Here is a 15,652-nt window from a genome sequence, read left to right as displayed (position 1 = left end):
CCAGCAGCTAGCCAGGCAAGAGTCACTAGTAGTTACAAGATATATCAACAATTTCAAAACCATGCCCACACTCCAAATATTTAGATGAGATTCCAGTGACATCGGCAGATTTCAAGTCGGCAGATCAAGTGAAGAACTCCGATCACCATCATCTGGGGAAGAGCCAGAAAGTACAGGTCGAAAGCTTGTGGTTCCTATGCTAGTAGTTGAGAATCACGCGATATAAAGTACTTAATTGACCATTTCCCGGGGAACTCTTGTGCATAACCGCACCCACCCTCGCTGTGTACAAAACGCCGGAAATAAACAAATCGAGTTGTCCAGACAATTTAATATAAGAGGACACGGGGAAGCTAGGAACATTTCCCTACTATCCCCCGCGTCAATGATCGCCCAATACATATTCCATGATGAGAAGTTCGACTCCAAGGTGTTGGGGTCGTAATATAACCTACACCCGCTGCGGCGATCCGGGGGTCAGGCAGGCATGGAGTATTTTCTGGAGAACAATATTCTACCTTGCGTTCTCGAAATCAGGACGGAGATTCGGGGCGACGCTCCGCCGGCCGACCACAATCTGATGGGAACCGTGCATTCGCTGCCTCCGTAAATCTCTTTAGAGTTGGAACTTTAAGGAATGGGGGTGAGAAAGCGAATATCAAATCGCCTTGCCTCCCCTCCCCCCCCCACTACCATGCATTGGGGAGGTCGTTGCTGTGAAACGGAGCTGTGAGAAAGCTGCTTGATCTGGCACATGGAACGCTTGCACTGATCCAAATTGGCAACGCGGCCTCCCACATAACTTATCTGAGCGGTTGGAAAACACCCCCATTGTTCCTCTTTTCCTTATCCATTTCCGAGAACGGCCGTCGACATCAGCTTTGGGTGACATGGGGTAAGTTTCCCAAAGCTGGAGAAGCAAGAGGCATGAAAAGGTACCTGCTGAATGAACACAAAAAAAAGTCTGGGGTAGCTACTCGAGGAAGTAACAAACATGGATTTATGGAAAAGTAAGCGCCAGCGAAGCCCCGGATTGTGAGTTTCACCCTTTCGGAAACTGCAAGCCCACATATTCATCCGCATCGATTTTCTCTGCTTCTCCATCGGTTTGGTTCGTCGTCAATGACATATGTAATCCGGTTATTTTTTTACAGAAGTCCGGCTATATTCGACCATGGGCAACAAAATTTGGGGTTTCTGTGGGGTTTCCTCATGGGGGGTTAAGGGAGGAATGGTGGTGACCCAGTGGGGGCTGCTGATAGGATTGGACTTCTCCTTGGTGCGATGTATCAAAAAAGAACACGATCGAACATGCAACATGTTCCCTTGAGTTGTGGGACAAGATAAGAGAATTCCCAAGCTGAAGCACAGTGCTGTTATGTTATGTACTGTCTTGCTTGAAAGCAGCCAGCTCTCCTCACTTCCTACCTCACCTCACCTCACCCCTCCCCCATATAGGTACCCTGGAGTACTATCACCCCTTTTTCATTCTGCAGGAAGTCGTAATACCTACCTGGATCCTGTTTAACGATTGTCACCACTTTCATCGCTCCCCACTCCAACTTCAAGATGGGATTGTAGTACTTGATTCTGTCAATGGATCTGAGTTTGATGGCTACATCTTTCGGTAGTTAGATGTAGGACGCGGGTGGCTGCAAGGGCCATCTGTTCTTCCGGTCATTCTCCCGAGTTCCCCTCCCCCCCCCCCCCCCCTAAAGGTAATGGGTACATATGTGGGGTTCCCGAGAGCCGGCGAGCCAAGGAAGTAGAGTGGACTGATCGCGATTTAATCTACTTCCCATATCTATTCCGAGAGTAAGATAAGTAGTGCATGAAGACTCCGGGGCGAGTTTGGTTTTGGTAACCCGAGTTGTACAACTCAAGGCGAGGCTCTAATAAAATTAAAACCGTCTACACTACTCGAGAATGGGATCTCGTTGGAAACTAACATAGAAATACATGATTCCTTTTCTCCGGCACTCCGTCTCTTTCAGAATAAACAATATTGGTACTTCTGTATAAAAGCTCTGACAAAAACGACCTCTAGGGTCTTCTATAAGGTGTCCACCCCAAAAAAATCATAGACAAGAAAAGACAAATGAAATAAAAATGTGTAGTAGTGTGTGATGACAGTGGAGATGGGGAGTTTAAAAATAAAAAAAAATAAAATAAAAAAAGAAATTTCCATGTCCCAGAAACAAACGCCCAAAAGTTCCATTCATGGTTTATCCCAATCATAATCCCTCTAATAATAACAGTGTAAAGAAAAAAAAAGAGAAAAGAAAAAAATATAGATAAAGATATTCGCCGTCCGAACCCCAAGAAAAAATTCCGCACCATTTCCAGAAAAGAAAATCGCTAATTACATCCTGTCGGCTAAATCCCCTCCGGCTATCGAATTTGACGTCGACGATGAAGTTGATGAGTATCCCATGCTGGAAGTGTTATTGAGAAGATCATGAACGTGAACTCTGGGAACTGGGAGCTTCCTCTGAGCACCGTCAGGACGATTGATGATATCACCCAGCCTGAGTCCCTTTGTCTGATGTGCAGACTGAACGGGAGGGCTTCCCGCATTGTAGGGATCAGCCACCTCCATGGGCGCAAGAGCAGGCATGTGTCTCAATGATAAGTGCCGGATGCTGGGCAGCTGCATGTTGTACTCGAGGTCGCGGTCGCGTGGGTATAGTCGAGGAGAATGTGCTGGAGTAGCAAGCGGGGTGCTCTCGGGTGTAGGAGAACATGAATCATGGGAGAAAGTGGGTGATGAGGGCGCAGTTGAGACCGGGGAACTAGGGCGAGATTTTTTGACTGAGCGATGAGATATGTACGGATCATCATCCTCGTGTGAGTGAGACCGAGACATCGGCTGGGTGCCATGAGACAGCGCCGGAAGTGCGGGACGGCTTCCGTAATAGTTATTGTGCTGCTGAGGATAATAATGCCTCTCACGCTCCAGTTGCTGGGAAGCAGTGTGGGCCAACATGCTCAGATCCAACCCAGAGTTTCCCTGCTGGTTACTCATCCCACCGAGGGAAGGACTGCTCGAGGCCCTTCCAAAAGGCGATAGCCCCGAATGGATTGATGGTGCGTGCATTCCATGATATGAGTGAGGGGGCGAGACATTGGGAGAGCCCACGTGGGATGGAGGAGCCGATTTTGAAATGATTTTCGGTGGAGGCGGCATCATCTTACCAGTTGTGGAGATAGCTGAACCATCGTGCTGTGCCTGAGCAGCAGCAGCAAGGGCAGCTTGCTGGTTCTTGTTGCTTCTTCGAGAGTTAGGGTTTGTATGGATTCGAGAGTGTCTTGTAAGCTCATCAGAACGGCTGAACCGCTTTGAGCACCCAGGAAAGTTGCAACCATGAGGCTTCTCCCCAGTGTGAGTACGTATGTGTCTAGTCTGATGCTCTAACCGATGGAATGCCTTGTCACATAGAGGGCACTTATAAGGTCTAGGCAATTCAGGTCGTCCATCTTGCATTGCATCCTGTTGAGAGAGACTACCAAGAGGGGGTAAAAGACTATTTAGCCCCATCTGATGATTTCTATCGTCGTGAAAAGACATGGACTGAGGTATTGAGGATTGTTGAGGAGATTGGAGGAGGAGGGCTGAGAGGGAAGAAATATTGTTAGAGCCGGGTCGTTGCATGTGATTGACGATGGGGGGTTTTTTTTTGTTGTTATTGTTGTTGATTGATGCTAGTTATGGTTGTGTGGGGGAAGGTTATTGCGGAGGTAGTTGTAGTGGGTGGTGGTGATGAAGCGATGACGGACGCGAGTAAATAGTGTGGAGAAAAAAAAGTTGGAGACGGCGTCCGCGGGGTTATATGTAGCCAGGCGCGGTGTCAGAGGCTTGTGGGAAAGGGGACAAAAATGGTGAGGGTGTGGGAGGGGGGGGGGGGGTGGGCAGAAGAACAGAGGGGGGGCGTGTGTTGGATTTGTAGGTCTACCGATCGCTGGCCCCCGATGTTCGGGGAAATATTTTTTGCTTCTTTTTTTACTGGGAAGGAGGAGGGTGGGACGGATGCTGCTGCAGTAGTAGTAGTAGACTGTAGTAAAGCAGCACAACCACAAAACAGCAAACACTCAGCAACAGCAAAGCACCTACAGACGATGACGCTTATGACGCTGATGAGAGTAGACAAAAAAGAAGGGTTTGTGATGAGGCGGATGCGTGTATGCGTGGTCTGCTTAAGGGTTCCAAGCGCGGGGACTGGGGATAGGAAAAATAAGAAAAAATAAAAAAATAAAATATGAAGGCGGATTCTAGGTATGTGAATGTGAAAATTTCATCCAAGCAAAGGAAAAAAAAGTGAGGCGCTGTGATATTGTTGCCGCTGCTCCCCTAGGGCGAGTAAGTGCTACTGTAGTAGTAGTATGTAGTAGTATGTAGTAGTACATGTAGTAGTACATGTAGTAGTAGCTGACTGGGTCGATGTGGGGACTACTGAGCCGCGGAGGGGAATGGGGTACCAGGTGGGACAAGTTTATTTTTCTAACAACACCTCCCAAGATTTTGATTGTTATTATTTGGATTCTGGCTCTACGGATTCTGCTCACAGCACACCGACCCTGTCAGTTATTATCTGAAGCACAGTTTAATGCCACGCCTTTCGTCTATCTTAGAGAGAACTGGGGAAATGCAGAGGGCGGGGCTGGCTTACTGCAACTGCGGACTGGTTGCGATAAGAGATGTTTCCAAGTGCGCTGCTGCTGAACGTGTGGGCTACAGCAGGCTGTGTTCTTGAATGGACCAACAACTTTGTTCTATTTCTCTTTGTTTCTTATTTCGTTTATATGAGAAACAGGCGGGGAAATGATCAGAGGGAAGGGCGGCCTTCTTGTACCAGATGTACCAGAACACAAATATCCAACTTCGTCGTGAGTCGTGACCTTCGGTGGATAGCTAGACAATACGCAACACGCACGTTTTGTGAGTCTTTGGAGGCTAAGCGGAACCAGAATGGGCGTGCGCACTCGTTCGGGGCTCCACGGGCTGAGTGATGAGTGAGTGGGGTTGGCTACACACCTTTCCAACCATCCTATCTTCGATCAAGTGGAAATTTCATCTGATACCGTTGTGTGGGGGAGCCGTCATGGCCCAGGCAGACAAATCCTCCCCCTCACCTCCTCGACGCCCACAACAATACTTTCCCAAAAGGGATTCGGCAGATGGCCACTTAACAACCTCATCCATCAATAAAAACAAAATTGGCTTGACAACCGCTACCACCGTTCCCTCATGGTGCGGCTTCTGTGGTACGCCGTATGTCTGATACGCAGTGGGGTATGGAGAAGAAAGCATAAAGCAGGCTATGGCTTGCAACATGATAGGATGAGGGAGGGTTAAAAGGGGTACGGTAGATGAACTACGAAACTGGAAATTCCTGTCACAACCAAATTCTGCTGTCCTTATGCACACTTCAGCTGTGAAGGGTTTCCGTGAAATGCGGCCTACTCATCCATCGCCGTACATACTCCGCTCTAGGCGTAACTTGACAAGAGTAAGTAAAGAATAATGCGCAGACGGGCATACTATCATTTAAACAATGTGGCTAGCGTCTAGATTGTAGGTACCCTTTAGGTACCTCTAGCTAAAACTAGATGGTTTAGGTTTTGAGGGACTCCATGTTTCTCCTTCTCCGCCTTTTTAGACTGCCCTAGACATAAAAGACGTCTTTTGTCTAAAAATGATTTTATTTTTCGCACTACATACATATCTTGCCTCCGCCCTTGGCCCTTACCGTACCTTTTGTTGTTTCATCAAGCTTCACGGTTTCACCCTCGGCTTTGTCTCCGTACGGCTAGAATGGGCTCGTTCAGGGACATTCCACCCATTTTAGCTCATCCAGCTTCGCGTGGGGGTACTGACGAAAGATGATACTGTGGTTTTGCGGGGGTAGGCTGACTTGAAGCACCGGAGGAAAGTCGGGAGTCGTTCCGTTTATTCTCTTTATTCTCAAGCCCTGCACATGGGCTTCGCCAGGCACATACGCGATCCAGGTCTCCACATCATGCGAGATCGTTGGGAATGCTTCCTTCGATTTGGTTTGTCCGTCACGACAGGAACAGGCAACAGGCCCAGCGCCCCGTCGTATTTCATGTATAATTTGGCCAAAGTCATCGACATCTGGACAATAGGCAAAGAGCGCTCCCACCTTCCCGTCCCCTGACTTCTGGATATGGCCGCCGGAAACAACCTCCTCCTGCTCCTGGACTCTCCTGGCTTCTTCCTTCCTTTCTGCCTTCCTGTCAGGCACTTCGCTTCTTGATGCCCTTCACATGTTTAAGAAACCGGGAAATATGGATAATGCCCCACATCCGCGCGAATCTAGCATAGTTCTTGTAACCAACATCACTCCCTTGCGGTGGATCGGGGGAGGGGCTCCACCTGGATGGGTGGCTACCCCAGTACGTACTAGTACAAAGATGAATTTATCTTCCGCTCCGACGAAAAGTTTTTCCGTTGAACAGGCGACGGAGAAATTACTTACAGACTAGTACCCATCTGGCAATACCTACATAAAGTCGAGTACGGTACATCAAGGTGGCCCACTCTAAGGTAATAGGGAAAAATAATTCTTACATGATGTACTCTAGATACATAGAGTACGGCTGCGGCCGAGAATGAAGGGGGAAAAACGCTCAAAAAGCAGGCGATTGTTCAATACATGATAGACTGTAATATATGGGAGAGGGGAGGGAGAGGGGAAGCGAGCGATGACCATACATAAGACGATGGCCAGATCCCTTCAGAATCAGACGGGGGAAACGCACGGCCAGAGAGGGAAATGGAGGAGGAGGGAGTTGTAGGCCACTTATCTCTGAAGTGATTCTCATCCGACGTTTGTAGACAGCCCTGCTAATAACCCGGATTCACCCGAGGCGTAGGCGTAGGCGTGGACAGGCAGGAATAACAACGGAAATACGGAATATATTTTTTTCCAGTCTTGTGGGGAAACTCCGGCCGTGCCTCTGTTGTTCCGTCGAGGAAGCTAGCTATAACGTTTTCCCCAGTTAAGCCAGAGGCTGGCCCAGCTAGGTTAGAGACCCCGCCCTTTGCGTTTAAATCGCTTGCCCTTACTTGCGGCTCATGAGATGAGGCTCGTTCGGGCACTCTCAGTCATTTTTTTACTTTGTGCTGTTGCCGCCGCCATGTTTCTCACGACCTTTTCGACTTAGTCCCTCTAAAGTACACACACCTCCTCCACCACCAACCACCACCAACCGCCAACCGCCAACCACAAACACAACGACTGTTAGGTCCATAGCCTAGACGGGCATGCCTAGTGGTTTAGTTCCCACCGAGCCTGTAGGGCAACTCGTCATCCCGTGCACCGCTCTTGCAGTGTTCGGGTTAATCTGTCCCTTACCCTTTTTCTCTCTTGCCCTCAGACAGCCACTACTTGTGCCGAGCCCTTTAACCTCCATGCTAACCCCAGGTGGAACAGTAAACTCTCCACAATTCAACCAACAACCTGGAAGAATCCACATAGAGTACAAATTCGGATCAGGCAGGCAGGCAACAGGCAGGCAGGCAGTTATGCACATGTAGGAATATCGTCAAGGAAGAATGAAAGAAAAAAGTTCCTGCAGATGCGGAACGGCAAATTTATTGGATTTCCATGGACTCGGTGACATGACCTGAATGTTTTACCAGGGCGTCAATCATGCAGTAATGCCTAATCTCGGCGCGCGCGTTTGTTTCCTTACACCCCCCCCCCCCTACCTATGGAGGCGATGGCGGGAAAAAATACCGCGATCTTTTTCCGCTATCCCCGGGGCCTTGTAGCTATGCTCAACTTTAGACTGTGAGTACTTTACCACCTAAAGTACTCTACCCACATGGTACCTACATGTACGACTCTGGAGGAGCTCAAGTTTGGGTATCTGTATGTAGTGCTCTACATGCAGTTTAGGCCTCTAGATGTTGTACTCTACATATAGCTGTATCATGTTGAGGACACATAGGCACCTACATGATATGATACCTCTCGATAGACTAGGGTGATAATCCATGACGGGGTGGTTTTTGCGGAGACGAAGACCATATGTAGTTTACGCTTGCAGCTGCCCTGCAGGGACTGACTCCGCAAATTGCCGATCAGCCTTTCTTAACTCCAGCCACGCTTGACTATTGGATGGAGAAGAGCATATGTGCTCCGGAGGGTCCTGTACTACCTAGGAGTGGTAGAGGCCGTACATGATCACGCCGCCGCCGCCGCCGCCGCCGCCCATCTTTGGTTTATTATGACGGTCAAGAAAGATACCTACACACCACACCTAGGACCCGTTGTCGGTGAGATCGTTAGGCGCATCAACCCTACACACTTTCGGGGAAAACACCGAGGGGTCGCCGCCCTATCCATAGCTTTTCTCCCACTGAGGGGTCTTGATCAACCAGCACAAAACATAACCAAGACGTATCTATCACACACGTGCTAGATACAAGCAACATCCTTATCTTGTCAGACATCTCCAGCAATCTACCCCTCTGACACTATCCACTACCAGAAGTTGCATCCGCAGCAATAGCGCAACCCCGGATCTTAGCACTGTATCAAATTTTATCGAATCACAACGGTATTCAACCCTGCGTGATGGATGGCGCAATTGTCCGTTCATACATAGGAGAGTAAGGTAACGAAAATTTCTTTCATTCATCACGACATTAGTTATAATAACTAATCAAATATTAAGATGAACACGAAAAAAACATAAACCCAATTAGAAGTTGAATAGACATATATGCGCTATTAGCTAAACTTGCTTTGAAATATCAGCAGGCGTCTCATTTCCGGACTTCTCAGCCGATAAATCTAGAGGTTCTACGCCGTTGAATCTGGTGATGTCGTTACTACTGGTTATCTCCAGGCCGTTGTCCTCGATCTCATCATCTAAGAAGAGGTTGAGGATGATTGCGATGCTGCATTAAAGAAAAGAAAAAAAAGTGGACGACGTCAGTTTATCAGATACAATAACGTGGTCTTGCAGATGTCACTAAAGGTAAGGCTAATTCAACTCACAAGGCGGTTATGGCGAACCCGGTCTCCATAATGAGATTGACGGCGTCGATCAACCCCTGCAGGCCTCCCCCGCCTGAATAAGTGAAGAAATGTCTGTCGTGGAGCAATAGTATTTAGCATCACGGCAATCAAGAGTGTCAACATCAATTTAGAACGGGGATAAGGCTCACTCAAACCAATCCGGAATAAGGGTGGCACCGTATCTGGGTTTCATTCGGTCAGCTTTGCGCGATACTGCAAAGGATACTTAACTAAGGCAGTATGCCACTTACCCCACTGAAAGAGATGCGGTAAGAATGAATCGATCTACACAGCGATAAAACCATAATACGTCAGTATACATCTAGCTATAAGATCCGAACATATAGGGGAAAGAAAACCCACTCCGTCGACTGAACGGCATAGTCGCCGTAATACTCATTCCAGACACAGCAACAGCGCAGAACTGCAGATCCCCCATGAATCAGTCTCCACATGTCCCATCATCCGAAACCTGGAAGCCTACCAGAAACGTTGTCATACCGCCGAGAACTGCCGACGGGATTGCGACCAGAGCAGCCGCGAACTTTGCGAAAATACCCATGATTATAAGGAAACAACTGGAACAAGTGTCAGATACAGCGCCATTCGAACGAGAAATGAACCCAATCGATGGGTAGTTACCAGGCTGCATAGCCGGCTTTCCGGTTTGCACATCGAGTAAGAGCCTATAACTGTCAGGTATTCTTGACTCGAATGTTTGGAGGTGCATATATCCATCCATAGGACACTTACGATCACACCTGCAATATCATTTTTATTACTATCCTCAACTCAAAAAGGATGGATATCAGAGGACGTACCATTGTTCTGGGCGTATGTCGACATAGGAGTAATTGTAGCAAGGCCAGCAACAAGGCCGTTAAGGCCATCAGCTAATAACCCTCCTTGGATTCTTGAATCGAATAGCCCGCCTTCAACATCTAGTCTGGAAACTACAGCAACAGTTAATCTTAATGTTTCATTTCGGGGCTGGGAAGCAATAGCATACCATCACAAGTTGCGGTTATATCACCAATTGCTTCGCAGGCTAAAATGATATACACCGCTAGCAGGCTACATGACGTGGATTTAGCTACATGTATTTACCCCACAAAGGGGAGGGGTATATGCTTACGGCAATACTAGTGGCCCATATACCGAGAGCTTAAATGTGTGCACCCAAACGAACGAGACAGCAGGTGCCTGAGTACGATTGAAAACTTAGCATTAATCTCAAGTGATAAATACTGAAATAATGTCTTACGTCGTTGATACCAGTCTTGTCGAAATAATTGGTTGCTCCAGCAATGATGCATCCAGTAAGGAGACCAATCACAATGCTGGTGGACTTCATAATTGGACCTATCACAACATTCAGCGAAATGTACCTATCACAGTTTGAGTGGAAGACTACATACTTCCAAATTTCTCACACAATATAATTGTGATGAATACCGAGAACCCCAACCCTAGAATTATCAGCCTTGTTCAATTCTGTCATTTGATCTAACAAACCGATGAACTCCGTCGCACCCCACGGCAGCGGATGTGGCGCATTTACACTAGGGCACAATGAATACAATCCGGCCTCTGGCATATTCATACATGGTCCCGACCCTCCTAGCCAATTCTTGAATCCACTGCTAATAAGCTTTACACCGACGAGCAAAACAGTGGGACCAGTGACTATGGGGGGGAAGATGCGTTGGATCCATCGAGTAGGCATGAAAGATATGAATATCTCGAGGAATGCACAAACTATACCGGTTCCGAGGAGGGCACCTGAAGAAATCTATATCAGTTTTCTGTTTTCGTGTTGAATTTCTAATCATAAACTATCACTCGGTTGTTGGTGTTTTTTGGAAAGTATTACCATAGGCATCGGGACAAGGCTGCCGGATGCCGTTTTCATCTGTAAGACCTGTATTATACCAATAGATGACATTAGATAGATCATTCCTCGTCGTTTTTGGTGTTCTTGAAAGGAAGTTTAAACGCACACTGTTGATTGAGGTTAGTTCATGCGAATAGCTAAAGAAGCAGGGGAAACAATTATTACCTTTCCGTTCTGGTACATCTGTTCAAACGCGCCCAATGCAACGGGGATTATAGCAAAAGATGTCCCAACTCTATATACGGCTTCATGAGCTTCCGACATCTTCGATAACTATATCATATTAACTTACACCGATATCAAACCCGTACCAATATAATACGGCGTCCCCTTGATGTGAAACCTGGTGATTTGTATCGCTGACAAAAACCCGCAAACAATCAAGGAAGTCGACACCAAATACCGTGTCATTTCCGGTCCTAGATTTACGGCGTTTCCTATAATAATTGGCGGAGAAACAACTCCTGCCAACATTGCAAGCGCACTACGAGAGATAACATGAGTAATACGTTGGTAGTGAGAGACGTGGAGTGTATAATTACTGTTGGAATCCGAGGATCAATCCTAGGACAACCGGCATGCGGTCGTCGAGGCCGAAGAACGGGGCGGCTTTGCGCGGGCGGCGCATGAATGGTAGGTTGGGCTATATGGAAAACATTAGAGAGGTGGTCTCGTGTCATAACTGGATCATCCGTACGCGAAAGAGGAAGCCATAATCGTAGTTACCAAGTAGTCCGTCCCTATATCACATGTATTAGCAGTTATCGTACAAAACAAATGGTTAAAGAAGCATGCCTCGTCAGAAATGCATGCTTAACAGCATGAACACGATCTGTCATGGTTTTTTTTGGCCCAACATCTGGTCCAATTCTGTCCGGTTCAGACATTCTGATTTTAATTAGATTAGGTGAAAAATGAGTCCAGTTTTTTTTTCCTGCACTTCTTGTTCCTAGTTGGCCGATTTAACCTAATTTATGGTCCGGTATTCTAAGATTATGGTCCAAGCACCCCCACAAAATGTTGTGATCTGCGTAATGGTATTGGGGTAGAAGGTGTCAGCTTGGTTGATACAACAGCTTGTAGTAGTGGTTGGCTTCGAGTGCCTTAAGGAACACGGTATTTGATTCCATCTGGATTAAGCTTACTTTCTATATATATATGTTACGGTGAGCTCTGAGGGGCTCTGTCAACTATCGCCACACTACGAGCATGCGACTGTACACAATATCTGTACGATAAGGAATACCAATAAACCAAGTCACTGCCATTAGTTACACGATGACCTACCATGTAAATGTCAACCCTCAATTTACTGCCGTAACCATGAGACAGTGTAGAGCTAGAGTAGAGGGAAGCGGCGACGGAGTGGCCCGAAACAAGAGCGCTGGCTGGGAATCACGGAACTGCCCTAAAAGAGGCGGGAAAGGTGAAAGAATATAGGCCTATCAGAGCATGCAGTTGCTGCTTATTTTTTTTTCTTTTCTTCGCCTGATCGTGCTTTACATATGGGGGCAAGCTCTTTGTCACTTGTCTAAGAGTACCTGCTTTGGCTCTCAGCAGACTTCAGTGTGAGTTTTGGGGTGATGCGCCGATTTCTGGCTCGAGCGCCTCCGATAATCCTGTCTGCCCAGACAGAGACTTGGAGAATATTAATCAGTCGACAACTGATATTGAGTCGTACAGCAATAATACCTAATATATAATAACAATAAATACTTATCTTATCGCACGCGTTGGTTGCAGATCCCCACGCATGCATGCAGAGTTATGGGGCTTGATAAGTACCCGCTCGTACTTACATGGTTAATCTCTATCAACTTTGATTCTCCCTACTTAACCAGGCGTGGAACGCGATGAACGGGTTCAAGCGGAGGAGCCGATCTGCCTTCGCTTGAGCCTAATCACAAGATGGGTCTGACCGGGTTGATTTTTTGGAAAAAAAGAAGAAAAAGAAACTCGAAAAGAAAGGTTACGGTTGCTTCCTACTGTACATACGTACTGAATATCGGGATAACGCCGAAGGTTGGTGAAGCGGAAGCAACCGTCTTCGCCACATACCGGGTAGTATCCCCCAGTTACAGTATCGGAAACCGGAGGATTTACCTCGGCATTGTGTCAATTACCAAAATCTATCAAGTCAGCAATCGTAACATACCGCGTATGTTGCGATGATTGAAGTCCTTGCATGTTCGAGTGACTTTCTGTGAAGATTCGATAGATAATGTCAAGACCAGGCAAGTTCGTAGACATAGGCATTTAACCTCAAGTAATTCCTGCCCAGGGAGACGTTTATGCGTTCATTTCTAAAGCAACACGTACAAAATAAACCTAAACAACAAAAGTTGCTTGCCGTTTTCTGAGAGGCCTAGGTCCCAGCCAGGAGACCAAAGTGAGGAGGTCATCTCCTAGATCCAACAATTTAGTGTCTAAAGCACTATCTCGAGCTACGGCCAGTCCATAAGTCTGACATACGAATCGCGTATCCATATACGCCTCTCGTGCCCAGATTGTGCGGAGGGCGGCGAGGTCTATCCCATAACGTGTTGATGCTGACCCCCCTATAACAGAGGAATTAGATTTGTATGAGAGATCTATTATTTGATAAGAGAGATAACGGGATCTGTTAGTAAAGCCACACCAAATTTGCTTTTTTTTGGTGGGTCAGCATTTTCGCGACAGCTTAAGGGATAAGAAAAGAGACTAGCGTGTCTAGAACGCCCCTAAACAACTCCACGACGTTCAGATAAAGTTTGGTTACTGAGAAAGGTTTGGCAGCAATCAGTTGTTCCCTACCACTCGCTAGATGGATTCCTGAGTTGGGAATGGCTGGGTGGTTGACGATAATCGGGGGCTTGCCACTTCTTGTTTCAACGTCGCCTTCCTCGTCGTTCTTTGAGTTTCGTGATGTGTAAAGGTAGATTCATCAACTACATATGCATATATATATATAGCCGACCCTGCCCATCGTTGTTCATCTTGCGGTGATGAAAGCTCCTGAATAACGAAGTAACAGTTTCGAAGGCCGAAGACTGATCTTGAGGGTTATTCGCGCCATAGAAACCAAGATTTAGCAGGGTCCACGGAGGAATTACTACTTTCCCAAATCACCAACTTTATATTAACGTTATAACCCTGCTAGAGGGATCGGGAGGGTATTGTGAGTACCGCAAGGGATGGAATGGTACTACAAGGTGAAAATTTGGATTCCAAAGTGAGATACTTGGTGTAAAGATTGGCTCAAAGAGACTGAATTATATTCTTGTTCATTACATGGGCTGTTGGCCTTCAGTGCACATACCCCCCCCCCCCCCCCCCCCCCACGCACGCGCACACAAACCAAATTCCCAGACACCTTTTCTTCTGCTATCAGTATAACGTTGTTAATATGAGAAGCTTCCGGCCCTCATCTTCCGAGACATTTGGCACACGTGGTGCGTCATATCTCATCCGTACGTGCCCGGAAGTATTTAGTGTATTTCTCCTAGAAATGAATATATACGGCCTGATATCGTGTCGGTGAACAAGAAACGATATTGTATTAAATTTTTGACGATTTCGATATTGATATGCAGGATCTGCGTGTTGATTGTGTATGTTGAAGATGAGATATTCCCTTCTCTTCTTGATAGTTATGAATCTTTAGCAAATAATCAACAGGGGAGTTGATGGTTATCAAGGATGAGAGCGGTATAGATCGCAAGTGCGCCGGGTAGGGTTGCGCTTGATAATACTGCCTACTACGTACTATGTACAGTCAGAGTAGAACTTGCAGTATTAGTATGGTAAGCTGAGTTAGAACGTATTGCTGTCTGTGACACGTATGACTCTATGTAGTCTAATTACTACATGTACGTAAGCTTCAGTACTTCGAGTATGAAAGCTGTATATACATGATACACGTTCATGTAAATACATGTACAGCGGTAGGTAATAAGTGATGGAACAGAGCAATACTTGTTTTGGTAAAACGCCACCAACATTTGGTGTTTGTACTCTCAGGGCGTTCCATCACTTATTACCTGTCGCTGTACTACATGTAATGTACATCTTAGTGCAACGACCTTCTACATCTAATAAGTATATAATTATAACCTGCATATGCAATGTGCTTTTATAGTCTTCTGATTGATTCATTGAGAGATGTTTTTGTTTCACTTGAGACATGTTGTGTTGGATATTAACATAGGGTATTGTGCTGAGTGTTGTCAGAGTGTTAATAAGGTTTCTACTGGTTCTGGAAATTGATTAGTAGTTCGATTTTAGCAGCTTGGTGGCTGCTAAAGGGATATACCTGTAGTTTTAACTGGAGAAATTGTCTGACCTCTCCGTTGATATATCGGGGATAACAGAAAAGGCACATATTGACCAGAGCAGATCTAGATATAGTGATGGACTTTGCCTGTCAGTCGGGGCTCTCAGACCGCTGCGTGGCCCTCGACCCCTCCTGGCAGGCAAAAGAGAAATAAGCCACAAAGCGGCTTGCCTGTATATTGGACTGATTGATACACATATAGTACCGGCCGAAGGCTGGAAACTACTTGTTTAAACTACATGTATTATCAATACGCTAGCTTCGTTCACAAATAATGCTCCATGACTTATATTATACCCGTAATTCCACATATTTTTATTTTACGAAAAAAAAATCATGTCGTATTGTATCTCGAAAAACGAGTGATAATCCATTGACGGAAAATCGGCATCCACG

General features: G+C 46.5%; 4 protein-coding genes across 4 annotated transcripts; all 4 read right to left on the bottom strand.

The window, feature by feature from the left end:
- Positions 1-2,362: 2,362 nt before the first annotated feature.
- Positions 2,363-3,484, bottom strand: LAJ45_05486 (uncharacterized protein; the record flags this gene model as incomplete). The annotated part of the gene is made up of 1 exon (XM_046115057.1): positions 2,363-3,484. The coding sequence occupies one exon, from the start codon at positions 3,482-3,484 to the stop codon at positions 2,363-2,365; it is 1,122 nt and encodes a 373-aa protein (XP_045971579.1).
- Positions 3,485-4,559: 1,075 nt separating this feature from the next.
- Positions 4,560-5,332, bottom strand: LAJ45_05485 (uncharacterized protein; the record flags this gene model as incomplete). The annotated part of the gene is made up of 4 exons (XM_046115056.1): positions 4,560-4,589; positions 4,668-4,786; positions 4,851-5,024; positions 5,080-5,332. The coding sequence occupies 4 exons, from the start codon at positions 5,330-5,332 to the stop codon at positions 4,560-4,562; spliced, it is 576 nt and encodes a 191-aa protein (XP_045971578.1).
- Positions 5,333-5,822: 490 nt separating this feature from the next.
- On the bottom strand, positions 5,823-6,511 carry LAJ45_05484 (uncharacterized protein; the record flags this gene model as incomplete). Its single annotated transcript, XM_046115055.1, has 3 exons — positions 5,823-6,252; positions 6,323-6,421; positions 6,498-6,511. 3 exons carry the CDS (start codon positions 6,509-6,511, stop codon positions 5,823-5,825), a joined length of 543 nt encoding a protein of 180 aa, XP_045971577.1.
- Positions 6,512-8,763: 2,252 nt separating this feature from the next.
- LAJ45_05483 (uncharacterized protein) lies at positions 8,764-12,234 on the bottom strand (the record flags this gene model as incomplete). The annotated part of the gene is made up of 25 exons (XM_046115054.1): positions 8,764-8,929; positions 9,030-9,122; positions 9,200-9,232; positions 9,302-9,335; positions 9,414-9,474; positions 9,535-9,628; positions 9,693-9,736; positions 9,804-9,811; positions 9,872-10,003; positions 10,060-10,124; positions 10,186-10,253; positions 10,315-10,412; positions 10,469-10,519; positions 10,566-10,612; positions 10,667-10,680; positions 10,815-10,832; positions 10,924-10,971; positions 11,110-11,179; positions 11,237-11,428; positions 11,487-11,587; positions 11,642-11,684; positions 11,740-11,832; positions 11,885-11,911; positions 12,150-12,172; positions 12,232-12,234. 25 exons carry the CDS (start codon positions 12,232-12,234, stop codon positions 8,764-8,766), a joined length of 1,626 nt encoding a protein of 541 aa, XP_045971576.1.
- Positions 12,235-15,652: the final 3,418 nt, after the last annotated feature.

Source organism: Morchella importuna (genome assembly GCF_003444635.1).
Source record: "Morchella importuna strain M04M26 chromosome Unknown Morimp01GS015, whole genome shotgun sequence".
In the NCBI taxonomy this organism is placed as follows: Eukaryota; Fungi; Ascomycota; class Pezizomycetes; order Pezizales; family Morchellaceae; genus Morchella; species Morchella importuna.
This window is presented reverse-complemented; position numbering and strand designations above follow the sequence as displayed.